This window comes from Mobula birostris, chromosome 2, assembly GCF_030028105.1.
Source record: "Mobula birostris isolate sMobBir1 chromosome 2, sMobBir1.hap1, whole genome shotgun sequence".
Lineage (NCBI taxonomy): Eukaryota > Metazoa > Chordata > Chondrichthyes > Myliobatiformes > Myliobatidae > Mobula > Mobula birostris.
In genome coordinates, this window is record NC_092371.1 from 130543903 (window position 1) to 130557289 (window position 13387).

Consider the following 13387-nt stretch of genomic DNA (forward strand, 5'->3'; position numbering starts at 1 on the left):
AGGGATGGAGGAGAGGGAGAGAGAGGGAGGGAGAGGAGAGGGGGTGGGAGAGAGAGAGAGGTGGGAGAGAGAGGGGGGTGGGAGAGAGAGAGGGGTGGGGGTGGGAGAGGGGGAGGGGTGAGAGGGGGTGAGAGAGCGTGAGACAGCGAATGAGAGAGAATGAATAGAGAAAGTGTGCAAGGAAATGGAAGGAGTGAAGAGGGAGGAAAGAGAAAAGGAAAAAGTGAGAAAGAATGGAAAAAAGAGGCACTGGTCACTTAAGAATTCTATTAGCTGCTAGTCCCCTGAGAAAAATGGAAACAACTCACGTGACACATCCCTTTCTCAAAGATAGAATCTTCCCTGAGCCATCAGTAGATGAATGCTCCAGATGAGATTTCACTTCCAAAACAATTCAGGCCATGGACAGCAACACACATGCCCTTAAAGAAAACATCCTGCACCTACTTTTAATGTTAGCCTTCAGTTGTCTGCTTTGTCTTTTTTTACATAGCAGAGATGTGGCCCATACAGAAAAAGGCTGGATACCGTGATAAAAGTCTTTGAGATGGGTTCAAGGTTTATCAATCCTTACACAATTGTCTGAACCTCAGACAGTTTCCTTTTCCTCCCCACACTTTAATGTGAAACTATGTGAGGAGGTTGAGGGTACAGCTGTAAAGATAAAGAACATTTTGTAAGGAAGGAAGATTTAGACTCAGGATGGGTGTGCCATGGGTGGGAAAGAGGTGGCAGGAAAAATTATGCGATTGTATAGTCAGGACATTCCAGTTAGGCCACTGTGGTGCCATGGGCAACTGATCTTTTCCTATCTGACTGTTTTGTATGCTGGTAAAGCCTGACTGCAGTAAAATGGATTTTGGGTTTTAATAGCCCAGAGTTGAAAAATAAAGATCCTTACTGTTGCTCGTGCTCCCAAACTGGAATTTCTCAATGACTCCAACTCCTCAGTCATCTTGGTTGCCAGTGCTTGAAGATATCCTCGGGCATCTTTCTCATCACTCACCCTAAGAACAGTAAATGCAAGTATGTCATGTCAATGCACTACAGAATTTCCACTCAGAGGGAGGGGTTGTCTGGCTATCCCCTGCCACAGTTGCATCATGGTCTGGTTTGGCAATTTGAATGCGTAGGAACATAAGAAGCTGCAGAGAGTAGTAACTACAGCCCAATACATCATAGGCACATCTTTCCTCACCACTGGTAGTATGTACGGGAAGTGCTAAATGAAGAAGGCAGCATCAATAGTCAAAGATCCCCACCATCTGGGTCATGCCATCTTCTCACAAATATCACTGGTCAGGAGATAGACAAGACTGAAGTTCCATGCCACCATGTTCAAAGAACAACTACTTTCCTTTAACCATTTGGTTCTTGAACCAACCTGCAGAACCCTAATCATCAGCCCAGTATTGCAACACTATATCCATTTTGCACTACGTTGGACTTTGCTTATTCTGTTCCAATTGCACTCTTTACGGTTAAAAAAAAGTTTATAATTTATGTTTTTTCTTGTGATTGCTGAACCTATGTGCAGCTGCAAGCAAGTTTTTCATTGCACCTGTGCATACATATATTTGTGCTTATGACAATAATCTTGATGAAATATTTAATAATAGGTTTAATCACATATGGCTGACAAAATGAATGAACAAAACTTATGATGTAATATTTACCAGTAATATTTACCGACTGGGTACATTTACACATCACATGATTTGTACTCGGGCAGCTGAATATTCCATCTTAGTGCTTCCAGTTTAACAAGGAAGAGAGAGACACATAAAGCAGGAAATTACAGGCTAGTTAGTTGTTGGGAAGGTGCTGGAAGTTTACAATGAAGAAGAAACAGCCAGTCATTTAGAAAAACTTGTTGCAATCAAAACAAGTTAACAAAGTTTTATGAAAAGGAAATAATGTTTGACAAATTTGCCCAAGTTCTTTGATAACATACAATATTTATAGAGAACATCTGTATACTTTCAGAAGGCATTCAATAAGATGTCACATTAAAGGCTAGTGTACACGTTAACAACTCAAGACTGCTCATCATAGAAAGAAACATTGAAGTGAATGCAGAGGGTATGCGCCGGCTGCCTGTCTTTTGATCGCTGGTGGGATTGCTCTGCTGCTGGAGAGGAGAGACTGTCTTTTGATCGCTGGTGGGATTGCTCTGCTGTCAGAGAAGGGAGAGGATGCTGCTGTGCCCAGAGAACGTTATCCAGGTTTTCTGTTTTGGATATGATATAAATATGGACTTGGACAATGCATTTTTTTTTTAGTCTTACAGTTTTTTTATATTCTGCAATTTTCACCGGATCTTTCTCATTTTTTGTGTCTGGGGAGGGGTGAATGTCCCTGTTCTGTTTTTGTTTGTTTTTTTTTTACGCTGGGGAGGGGGGATTTGGGGGTTGATCATCATACTGCCATTCTTTTCTTTGTTGGTTTTGTGACTATCTAGAGAAGAAGAATTTCAGAGTTTTATATTTTGATAGTAAATTAATCTTTGAACCTTTGATACAAACAGCAGAGTCAGAATAAATAGGTCTTTTTCAGACTGCAAAGATGGAACTAATGACTTGGTGGAGTTCAAGCTTGCTGATGACATAAAAGAATGAAAGGCCATCTTGTGTTGAGAACAATTAAACTGTAACAGGATATATACAGGTTGAGGGGGTGGGCAGAAACTTAGCAAATGGAGCTTAATTTAGGAAATAGTGGTGTCATGCTGTTCAATAGATAGAATCAAATTCAAGGTCTGAGACATTGCAAATGAGTAGAATGTAGAGGGATAAATGTGTTCAGATGTCGGGGTTGTGGCTCAGATTTAGTTGTTTATTAGGTTTGTAGGAATGGTTTTGGGGTCAGAGAGGGGAGTTAGGGGTCAGATTAGGGTTTAGGGACAGGGATGTGGCAAGTTAGAGGTTATGTCAAAGTGCAGGCCTCCGCTCTGCGTTTGAAGGCAGCAACACAGATGTGGGACGAAGTACATTTGTGGTTGACGTCAGACCAGGAGTCCAGTGAGGTCATGGGCTGGTACCACCTTGCCAGTTCAGTGAGTCGTTGGGTTCCGGAATTGGAGTCCTATGTGGGCAGGAGGCAAGGGGGCTGGTGACCCCCTAGGTATGCAAATTGGTGAGACCAAACATCAAGGCCTAGTGTTTAGGGTCCTGTTATCAACAAGTCAGAGTTCAAGGCCTGGAGTTCAGAGTCATCATCCTGACTTCTCAAACGTCCTCATGGTCGAGTTCTGGGTTCGATCCTGAAAATGATAGCCTGAAGGTTGAGTGGAAGCCTGGAAGTTTGAGGCCCGATGGCCAGAGCCCTGTGTCTGTGCCCAATGCCTGTGGATTTGTGAGTCTGCTGGCGGCTGGAAGCCGAAGGTGCTCTGTACTATGGTTGGAGGAGTGAGTGAGTGAGTGAGAGAGAGAGAGAAAGAGTGTGTGTGTGTGTATGTGTATATATATATATATATATATGAATGAAGGGTGGGAGGGAAGAAAAGGGTCTTGCTGTTGTTGTTGTTGTTTTGTTGCTTGTTATGTTCTGTGTTCTATGTTGGTGCTGGAAAGTCTGGCAATACTTGCGGGCTGCCCCCTGCACATCATTAGGTTGTGTCAGTTGTGAATACAAATGATGCATTTCACAATCTGTTTTGATATTCCTGTGATAAATGAATGAATCTGAATCCGAAACACAAAAGGTGAGCGTACAGATGCAGCACAGGAAGGCAAATGGTTTGGGTGTTAAAACTTAAAGATGAGAACTATTACTAGAGTGTAGTGTGAGGCTGAATTCAGCTGTGCATATATTTTGGCTCCTTATTTAGAATCATAGAGCACTACACCACAGAAATAGGCACTTTGACTGATCTAGTCCATACCAAACTCTTATTTTGCCTAGTCCCATGGAGCTGCACCTGGACCATAGCCCTCCATACCCAGTTGACCTTTGAGGCTGATACCCTTCTTCAGGACTGGACAGACGCCAGAATAAAAAGGTTGGGGGAGTTAAAGGAGGATAGCTAGAAGTCGATAGGTGAAGCCAGATGGGTAGGAAAGATAAAAGGTTGGATAGGAAGGAATGATAGGAGAAGAGTGTGGATCATAAGAGAAAAGAAAGGAAGAAGGACCCAGGAGGTGGTGATAGGTGATCTTATACAACTTCAGTTTGACATCCCAGCTCCTGTACTTAGTACTTTGATTTATGAAGGTCAATATGTAAAAAGTTCCTTTACAACTCTATCTACCTGTGACATCCCTTTCAAGGGATTATAGATCTGCATTCCCAGATCCCTCTGTTCAACTGCACTTCTCAGTGCCCTACCGTTCACTATCTAAGTCCTACCCTGGTTTAAACCTCTCACAGTTCAACACATCATTCTTTTTTGCTATTCTTCATACAATCTTTCCAGCTGGTCTAGATCCTGCTGCAATTTTAAGAAAGGATATTTTGCCTTTGGAGGCAGGTGGTGAATTTCAGGAATTCTCTACCTCAGATAGTTGCAAAGACCAGGTCAGTGAAGGTATTTAAAAAGGTAGATAATTTTTGTAAGATTGGGAACTGAGGGCCACCTGGAAGTGCACAAGAGGAGTTTAAGATGTAATCATACTGAATTATTGTTCAGGTTTGAGGTAATAGGTGAACTACTCTTGCTTCTATTTTCTTGTTTGCATCCTTGTTCATAATACAACTACTGCCTTTCAGAACCCGAGGTTCAATCCTGACAATACGTTACTGCTTTCTGGTGCAGTGTGCATGTTCTCCTTGTGTCCATGTAGGTTTCCCTTGGTTGCTGATTCCCTGCCACATCCTAAAGATGTGTGGGTTGAGAGCTAAATTGATGATTGGAAGTTGCCCTCGAGTGCAGGTGATTGGTAGAATTTTGGGGGAGTTTCAGTATGTGTATGTGAAGAGAATAATTAAAATAATTAACGTAGGATGCGAGTAAATAGGGGTAATTGTTGGTTCATGTGGACTCGGTGAGTATTCCTCTTGTATCCTATTATGATTTTATTACAATTGGTTACACCAAAACACTCCTTTTACATTTGGTTTGCAATCAGAAATCTGAAAATTGTAAAAATGATAACACAAAATGAAATGTCTCAATGTCAGTTTTGACAGAGATTTTGTGTGTTATACTTTTACTTTTCTCCTAAAGTGGGTGATGCTAGCAAGGCTGCCTGCATTCACTATTATCAACTGTCCTGATTTGGCTTCTTTCATCAGAATTTTGTCAGAAACTAGTTCACCAGCTTGCTTTCACATCACCTACAGTATGTAGTTCTTAAATTATTCCAAGCTCCCCACACTTTGGTATTCTTGTAACAAATTAATTTTTAATACATTCAATTCCTCTGAATAAGGAAGCTCCAATTGAGATCAGTCTCTGATTTATCCTTTACTTTGCTCCTATTTCTACTGCCTCTGTTCAGTACAAGGAAGTGGTCTGCTCTTCTCTCTTTTATACTATTTAGCTCCCTCATAGCTAAATTCCTTCAAGACTGCAAGGCTCCAAACCACAGGCATTTGTTTTGTTTTATTATTGCTTGCAGTGAGGTGGGATATTAAAACAAAAAAAACAGCTGTGCAGCAAATTATAGTGTTTTCAAATATTTAACGTTCTCCATTTCCTTATTGTTTTAGTCGCTTGTAGTTGAGAAAGATTGCGTTACCACAAGATGGCACTAGGTGCCTAAGGTTCAAAATAGTGGTTCAAAATAGTGAACAGATTTGATAGTGAAGCAGCCTTGAACAGAGAATGTTAAAATGTGAAATCAGTTCATGTCCTATGGCTGTGCGTGTGTGTGTGTGTGTGTGTGTGTGTGTGTGTGTGTGTGTGTGTCTGTGTGTGTATATATATATATAGTTTTTAAAAAGTAGGATAAGCAGACTTTATTCTATTACTGAAGTAACATTGCTTTGAAGTTCATAGGATATAAAATTAGATTAGTATACCATTCATTCTGAATTATTGCAAAAGTGCATGCAGACTATAGGATGCCATTCATCACCTGTCCCAGATAAACACACTCATCAGTTGTTCAGGAATGAGGGGATTAGATCTAACATGAGAAGTAACTCAGAAAGGTGGAAACAAGGACTGTGTGTCATAGAGCAATACCATCATGCATACAGGACCTTCAGCCCAATAAGTCTATGCCAACCATGTTGTCTATCCTCCAGGCCTCTCTTTTCCAGGTACCTATCCAAGTACTTGTTAAATGATACTAATTTACCTGCCAAAATGACTTTTACTGGTAGCACCTTGTCAATACCAGGTGAGACAGTGCCTGTCAAAATCTTCCAGATAGTGCACAAAAGTGCTTATTTCACTCCTTTCACGTCTGTTTTTCATCTTAGATGTGTTTCTGGAACTGTTAGAGCCTGCAATTTACAGTTTGGAGATCAATTGAGTGATCCAGCACTTTACTGTGTCCAAGAAGATTCCAGGAAAGTGCGAGCTCGAACACTCTCAAGGTGAAGAAATTTAAACTTGCGAGGTGATGTTCGATTCCATTTCGCTGATTAAAGCATCCATTAAACACCAATTAAAGTGACGGGGAAGAATGAAACATCGAGGCATATGTGGTAGCTTGCTGGCCAAAAGGATTGGCCCCTGCATTTGAGTGATCTCTATTCCAATAATGTCAGAGGATGTTATAATAGTTCTGCATTCATGAATTGGACTTTGAACTTTTTCCAGTCTTATGATTTTTATATTCTGTGTTTGAGGTCAATCTCTAGTGTTTTGTGCAGGTGTGGGGGTGGGATTGCTGTTTCTCTTATCTGGTTTTCCTTGCTTTGAGGCTATCTGGAGAAGATGAATCTCAAGAGTTGTATACTGCATACATGCTTTGATAATGAACCTTTGAACTTTTTAAGCTTATTCTATATGCTCACTACCCTCTGTGTGAAAAAGCTGCCCCTCAGGTACCTTATAATTTGTTTCCCTCTTACTCAAAATCAGGGATTCTGACATGGAGCCATACCATTGACAGAGGGGTCTGTGGACCCCAGGATGGGAAACCCTGATCTAAATCAATGTCTCCTGGTTTTGGACTCCCCTACTCTGGAGAAAAGGCTGCTACTGTCCATCTTCACTACACTTCTCATAATTTTAAACATTTCTGTAAGGTTGACCCTCATTCTCTCACATTCTAGAGAATAAAGACCAGCCTGCCCAACCTCTCTCTATAACTCAGGATCTCTAGTTACGGGCCTAATATCCTCGTGAATCTTTTCTGCACTCCTTCCAGTTTAACCACATCTTTGCTAAACATGGTGGCCAAAACTGTGCAGAATACTCCAAGTGCAGCCTCACTAATGACATAAACAACTGTAATGTAGTGTCCCAATTCTATACTCAATGTCCTGACTGATGAAGGCCAGCATACTAAATGCCAGCTTTACCACCATGTCTATCTGTGACACCACTTTCAAACTTGTACTCCTATCGGAGTACTTGAAGGCACATGGTAAAATAGGCTATAGTCAGCATGTTTTCCTCAAGGGAAAATCTAGCCTGACAAATCTGTTGGAATTCTTTGAAGAAATAACAAGTAGGATAGACAAAGGAGAAATGGTGGATGTTATGTACTTGGATTTTCAGAAGGCCTTTGACAAGGTGCCACACATGAGGTTGCTCAACAAGTTAAGAGCCCATGGTATTACAGGAAAGATTCTAGCATGGATAAAACAGTGGCTGATTGGCAGGAGGCAGAGTGTGGGAATAAAGGAAGCCTTTTCTTATTGGCTCCCAATGACTAGTGGTGTTCCACAGGGGTCTGTTGAGACTGATACTATTTATGTATATGTCAATGACTTAGATGATGGAATTGATGGCTCTGTGGCAAAGTTTGCGGATGATAGAATGATAGGTGGAGGGGCAGGTAGTTTTGAGGAAGTACAATGGCTACAGAAAGACTTAGACAAATTAGGAAATGGGCAAAGTGGCAAATGGAATACAGTGTTGGGAAGTGTATAATCATGCACTTTGGCAGAAGAAATAAAAACAGACTATTTTCTAAGTGGAGAGAAAATTCAAAGATTTAAAGCAAGAAGGGACTTAGGGGTTTTTGTGCAGAATTCCCTAAAGTTGATTTGCAGGTTGAGTTGGTGATAAGAAAGACAAATGTGATGTTAGCATTCATTGCAAAAGGATCACAATATAAAAGCAAGATGCAATGTTGAGGTTTTATAAAGCACTGGTGAGGCCTCATTTGGAGTATTGTGAGCAGTTTCAGGCCCCTTATCTAAGAAAGGATGTGCTGCCATTGGACAGGGTTCAAAGGAAGTTCATGAAAATGATTCCAGTATTGAAACGCTTGTCATATGAAGAGGGTTTGGCTCTGGGCCTGTACTCACTAGAATTCAGAAGAATGAGGGGTGACCTTATTGAAACCTATCAAATGTTGAATGGCCTTGAAAGAGTGGATATGGACAGCGTGTTTCCTGTGTGGGGAAGTCCAAGACCAAAGGACACAGTCTCAGAATAGAGGGGTGTCCTTTTAGAACGCAGATGAGGAGGAATTTCTTTAGCCAGAGAGTGGTGAATCTGTGGAATTTGTTGCCAGAGATGACTGTGGAGGTCAAGTCATTGAGTATATTTAAGGCAGAGGCTGATAGGTTCTTGATTAGTCAGGGCATGAAAGGATAGCAGGACAAAGCAGGAGGTTAGGGCTGAGAGGGAAATGCATCAGTCATGATGAAATGGTGGACAGAGTAGACTTGATGGCCTAATTCTGCTCCTTTACCTTATGGTCTTCTGTTCATTACATTCCCACTGCTCCACCATTCATGTACAAAATCTATTGTGGTTTTACGTTACAAAATAAATCACCGCATACTTACCTGTATTGAAATCCATTTAGTCACTCAGATGGATTTCAATACAGATACATGAGGTGATGTAATTAGAGCCTCACATCATTTGCTTATCTCACATTTAATTTAGGTTAGGCAGTTCTCATTAAAGCGTTTGATGCTTACTTGCTCAGACCAGCTAGGTTATTATAGTGATATAAATAAAATCCCTATGGCCTCAGTTTAGCCATATCCTATCATGCTAAATAAAACTCTGGCAATGTAGGACTAATACAGGAATTCCCATTATTATAATTTAGCTAACGGTGCATGTTCTATTTATTTGGGTCAGCCTTCTATTCCGACATTAAGGCTTTACAAATAAAGACATGCATTTATATGATACTTTAACACACTGGAAGATGCTTCATAGACAATTAATTACTGTGAAGTGCAGTCCATATTATTTATATTATCCAGCAAGATCCTCCAACAGTAATAAAATAACCAACTAGTTAATGTATTTCTTTGATTGAAGAAAGAAGTTTGCTCTGGAGATGGGGGGTGGTTGGGGTTGGGCCTCTTGCTGCTCATCCCTGAAACATGCCAGAAGATTTTCAACATCAACCTAAACCAATAAAGCCTGGATCTTATTTTATCATCTTCTCCATTTCTTTAGACCCAAAATACGGCATCACAGTATCAGTCCGAATAAGGATCAACCCATGGACCAAAGGAACAACTTACCAGCTCCTTGGAACATAGGACAATGAAAGGCAACCTTATAGAAGTATTTAACATTATGAAAGGTCTAGATAAAGTGAATAGTCATAGTCTTTTCCCCAGGCTAGGGTAGAGGTTTAGGATGTGAGGGGAGAGATTTAAAAATGACCTAAGGGACATTTTTCCCAGAGAGGATGGTGAGTAAATGAATGAGATGCCAGAGGAAGTGGTTGAGGCAGGTACAATAATATCATTTAAAAAGCACTTGGATAGGTAAATGGAAGGGTGGGATTTGGAGGGATATGGGCTGAATGCAGCACATTGGGACCTGCTGGATGGGCACTGTGGTCATTGTGGACTCTTTGGATTGAAGGATTTGCATCTCTCCTCTATTGTTCATTACACATGTATTGTATGCTTCTTTAATTTTGGAAATAACTAATTTTTAAATATAAAGGAACATTTGAAGTAATTACACATAAAAGTTGCTGGTGAACGCAGCAGGCCAGGCAGCATCTCTAGGAAGAGGTGCAGTCGATGTTTCAGGCCGAGACCCTTCGTTCGGCCTGAAACGTCGACTGCACCTCTTCCTGGAGATGCTGCCTGGCCTGCTGCGTTCACCAGCAACTTTTATGTGTGTTGCTTGAATTTCTAGCATCTGCAGAATTCCTGTTGTTTGAAGTAATTAATTAGTTTTGAAGCCTCTGATCCAAATGGAACAGGGGCAAGTCAAGTTTGTATGCCTCTGACAGGGTTTAGTACAGGATTAGGAGTGTTCACAGCAAGTGAGCAACTCAATGAAGCAAGTAGATAGATATCACACTCACAAGAAATAGAAGTTGACAGGGTGAACCTGCTGGTTTGTTTTTCATAGTTAAATCTTATACATAGTAAGTCAGCACAAGCTGCATCAGTCAAACCTGTGGTCGGGCCAACATCTGTTCTCACTTCACTAAGCTTCCATTTTTCTTTTGGATCAGATCCAGCAAGGTCATATTAGGATAATCGCATGTGCAAAGGTGCACATTATATATGGTAAGATACCCAAAAAGCATGCATTGCTAAAGAGCAAGGCTTGTTTTCTAAATCCCTGCCAGTGATGCACTTACCAAACCAGCAAGAACAACATTAAAACTCAACAAAGGCCTTGATCAAATCTAAGCTTTCTTTTAACATCAAAATTAAATTCAGCTTATGTTAACAAAAATAGGGAGTGCAACATACTGACATAAATAAAATTCTACAAATTTTTTTTTTTAAAGATCTCTTTTCAGCTTCTTTAATAGAGTCTCACCTTTGCTGGGACACTACAGCAATTTAGGAATACTTAGCTTATGTAAGTCAGTAGAATTGTCCTAGTTACCTAAAGAGAGGCACAAATGTAGGCACAGGGAGGAGGGCTACAGAAAAGACCTATTTAGGAGAAGAAATTTAGAGCGCATTCTGTTAGAAAGCATGTTTCCATAATGTGAATTGCTTATAATGTGATTGATGAATTAGGGAGCACTATTTGCATTACTTCTCTTTCAATCTATGCTTTGAAGGTAACTACTGCCTGCTCTGCTAAAATATGACATTTTATAATGTAAGGTTTCTTAGAAATGCAACGATTCTATTATAGCAAATCTACCTATAATTGTATTTCTACTATTACCCATTAGCTCATCTGTTCATCCACTTACATGTTTACTTCCATTCCACTTGTTTTATGTCGCTGGAGAGGAATAAAAAAGTTGCTGTTCTGAATTACGACTAATAATTACTGAAATAAACCATGAAGGGGATTTGAAGCAGAAATTCCTTTAACCAGTTCGTTGGCATTTGTATTTAGAAGGTGCCCCCTACCCACCTACTCAATCTGAATTTTACACAAAAAGCTAAGAAGAACATATTGATGATGAAAACTAAATCATGAAGCTCTTAGAATTTATGGACCCAAGCTGCAAGGTTGTGCGTTCAAATCTTACCCCAGGTCAGTATATCCAACAAGGTGTTAAACTGAAGCCTTGTTTGTTTACTGACTGGAATAGAATGTAACAATATCGCTGTGAACATTACAATAATGAATTATCACATCACTCTCTCATGTGGGAACTTGCTCTGTGTTAACTGGCTGCAATGTTTCCTCCAGTATGTCAGAGACTACATTCCACGTACAGTTGCAATAAAAAGTTTGTGAACCTTCTGCAATTTTCTCATTTTCTGCATTAATTATTCAAAAAATGTGGTCTGATCTTCATCCAAATCACAATAATAGGCAAGCATATTCTGCCTAAACTAATAACACACAAACACTTGTATCTTACATGTCTTTACTGAACACATGGTTTAATCATTCACAGCCCTGGCTGGAAAAAGTATGGGAACCCATGCATTCAATAACTGTAGAACCTCCTTTAGCAGCAATAACCTCCACCAAATGTTTCCTGTAGCTGCTGATCAGACTTGCACAACGGTGAGGCAGAATTGTAGACCAATCCTTACAAAACTGTTCCAGTTCATCAATATTTCTGGGATACCTTGCATGAACAGCCCTCTTCAGGTCATGCTACAACATCCCAATTGGGTTAAGCTCTGAACTCTGACTTGGCCATTCCAAAACATGATTTTTCTTCTTTTTAAACCATTCTGTTGTCGATTTACTCTTGTTTTTCAGATCATTGTCCTGTTGCATCATCCGATTTCTATTAAGCTTCAAATGACAGATCGGTACCCTGACATTCTCCTGTAAAATGTCTTGATACAATTTTGAATTCATTGTTCCCTCTATGATTGCAAGCTGTCCAGGCCCTGAGGCAGCAATGCAGCCCCAAACCATGATGTTCCTTTCACCATGCTTCACAGTTGGGATGAGGTTTTGGTGTTGGTGTGTAGTCCCCTTTCCCCTCCAAACATAGCAATGGACATTTCTGCCAAAAGGTTCTCTCATCTTTCCACAGAAAATTGTCCAGAAGCATTGTGAATATCCAGGTGGCGTTTTGCAAACTTGGGAGTTGCAGCAATTTGTTTTTTTTTTTGGACAGCAGAAGTTTCCTCCGTGGTGTCCTTCCCTCTACACCATTCTTGTTCAGTGTTTTTCTTACAGTGGACATATGAATAGAGTCTTTAGCAAGTTCTAGAGATTTTTGCTATTACCCATGGGTTCCTTCTCACTTTCTTCAGCATTGCATGTTGTGCTCTTGGTGTGCTCTTTGCAGTACGCCCACACCTCGGGAAAGTAGCTACAGTACTGAATTTCCTCCATTTGCAGACAATTTTTCATACTGTGGACTGATGAACACTCAGGTCTTTTCCAGTTTCATGTATATCTACAATTCCTCTTTTAAGGTCCCCTGAAAGTTGTTTTGATCAAGGCATGGTGCACATAAACAGATCTTTCTTCAGAAGAGTAGGCTCTGTCAATAACCTAACTTTGTGTGTCCTTTTAAAGGCAAGGGCACCTCTACAACTCACACCTCCAATCTCATCTCAATGATTAGAACACCTGGCTCCAAATAGCTTTTGTAGCAGACATTACTCCAAAAGTTCACATACTTTTTTTAAGTTAGACTGTGATTATTTAAATGGTGTGCTCAGCATTGATGGGAAGTACAATTATTTATGTGTTATCTATTCAGGCAGATTGTGTTTATCGATTGTGACCTACATGAAGATCAAACTACATCTTATGAGTAATTAATGCAGAAAACCAGGTAATTGCAAAGTGTTCACAAACTTTTTCTTGCAATTGTACTTTATTGCTGTGATGAGTTTAGAATGTCCTGAGATTAAGAAATGTTTTGTACAAATATTCTTCCAAAGCCATGTTTCTGTCCCTTTACTTACGCCCTGAAATGCAACTGGACCAACCAAGACA

The 13387-nt window shown here is 40.3% G+C and overlaps 1 protein-coding gene across 9 annotated transcripts in view; it reads right to left on the reverse strand.

The window, feature by feature from the left end:
- The window catches only part of LOC140191079 (serine/threonine-protein kinase MRCK alpha-like), a 596213-nt gene that overhangs the window by 129474 nt on the left and 453352 nt on the right, over positions 1 to 13387 (reverse strand). For all 9 annotated transcript variants that reach the window (XM_072248222.1, XM_072248216.1, XM_072248164.1 and 6 more), the window contains one exon: positions 902 to 1007. In XM_072248222.1, coding sequence (XP_072104323.1) covers positions 902 to 1007 — 106 coding nt within the window. The remainder of the gene's footprint in view (positions 1 to 901; positions 1008 to 13387) is intronic.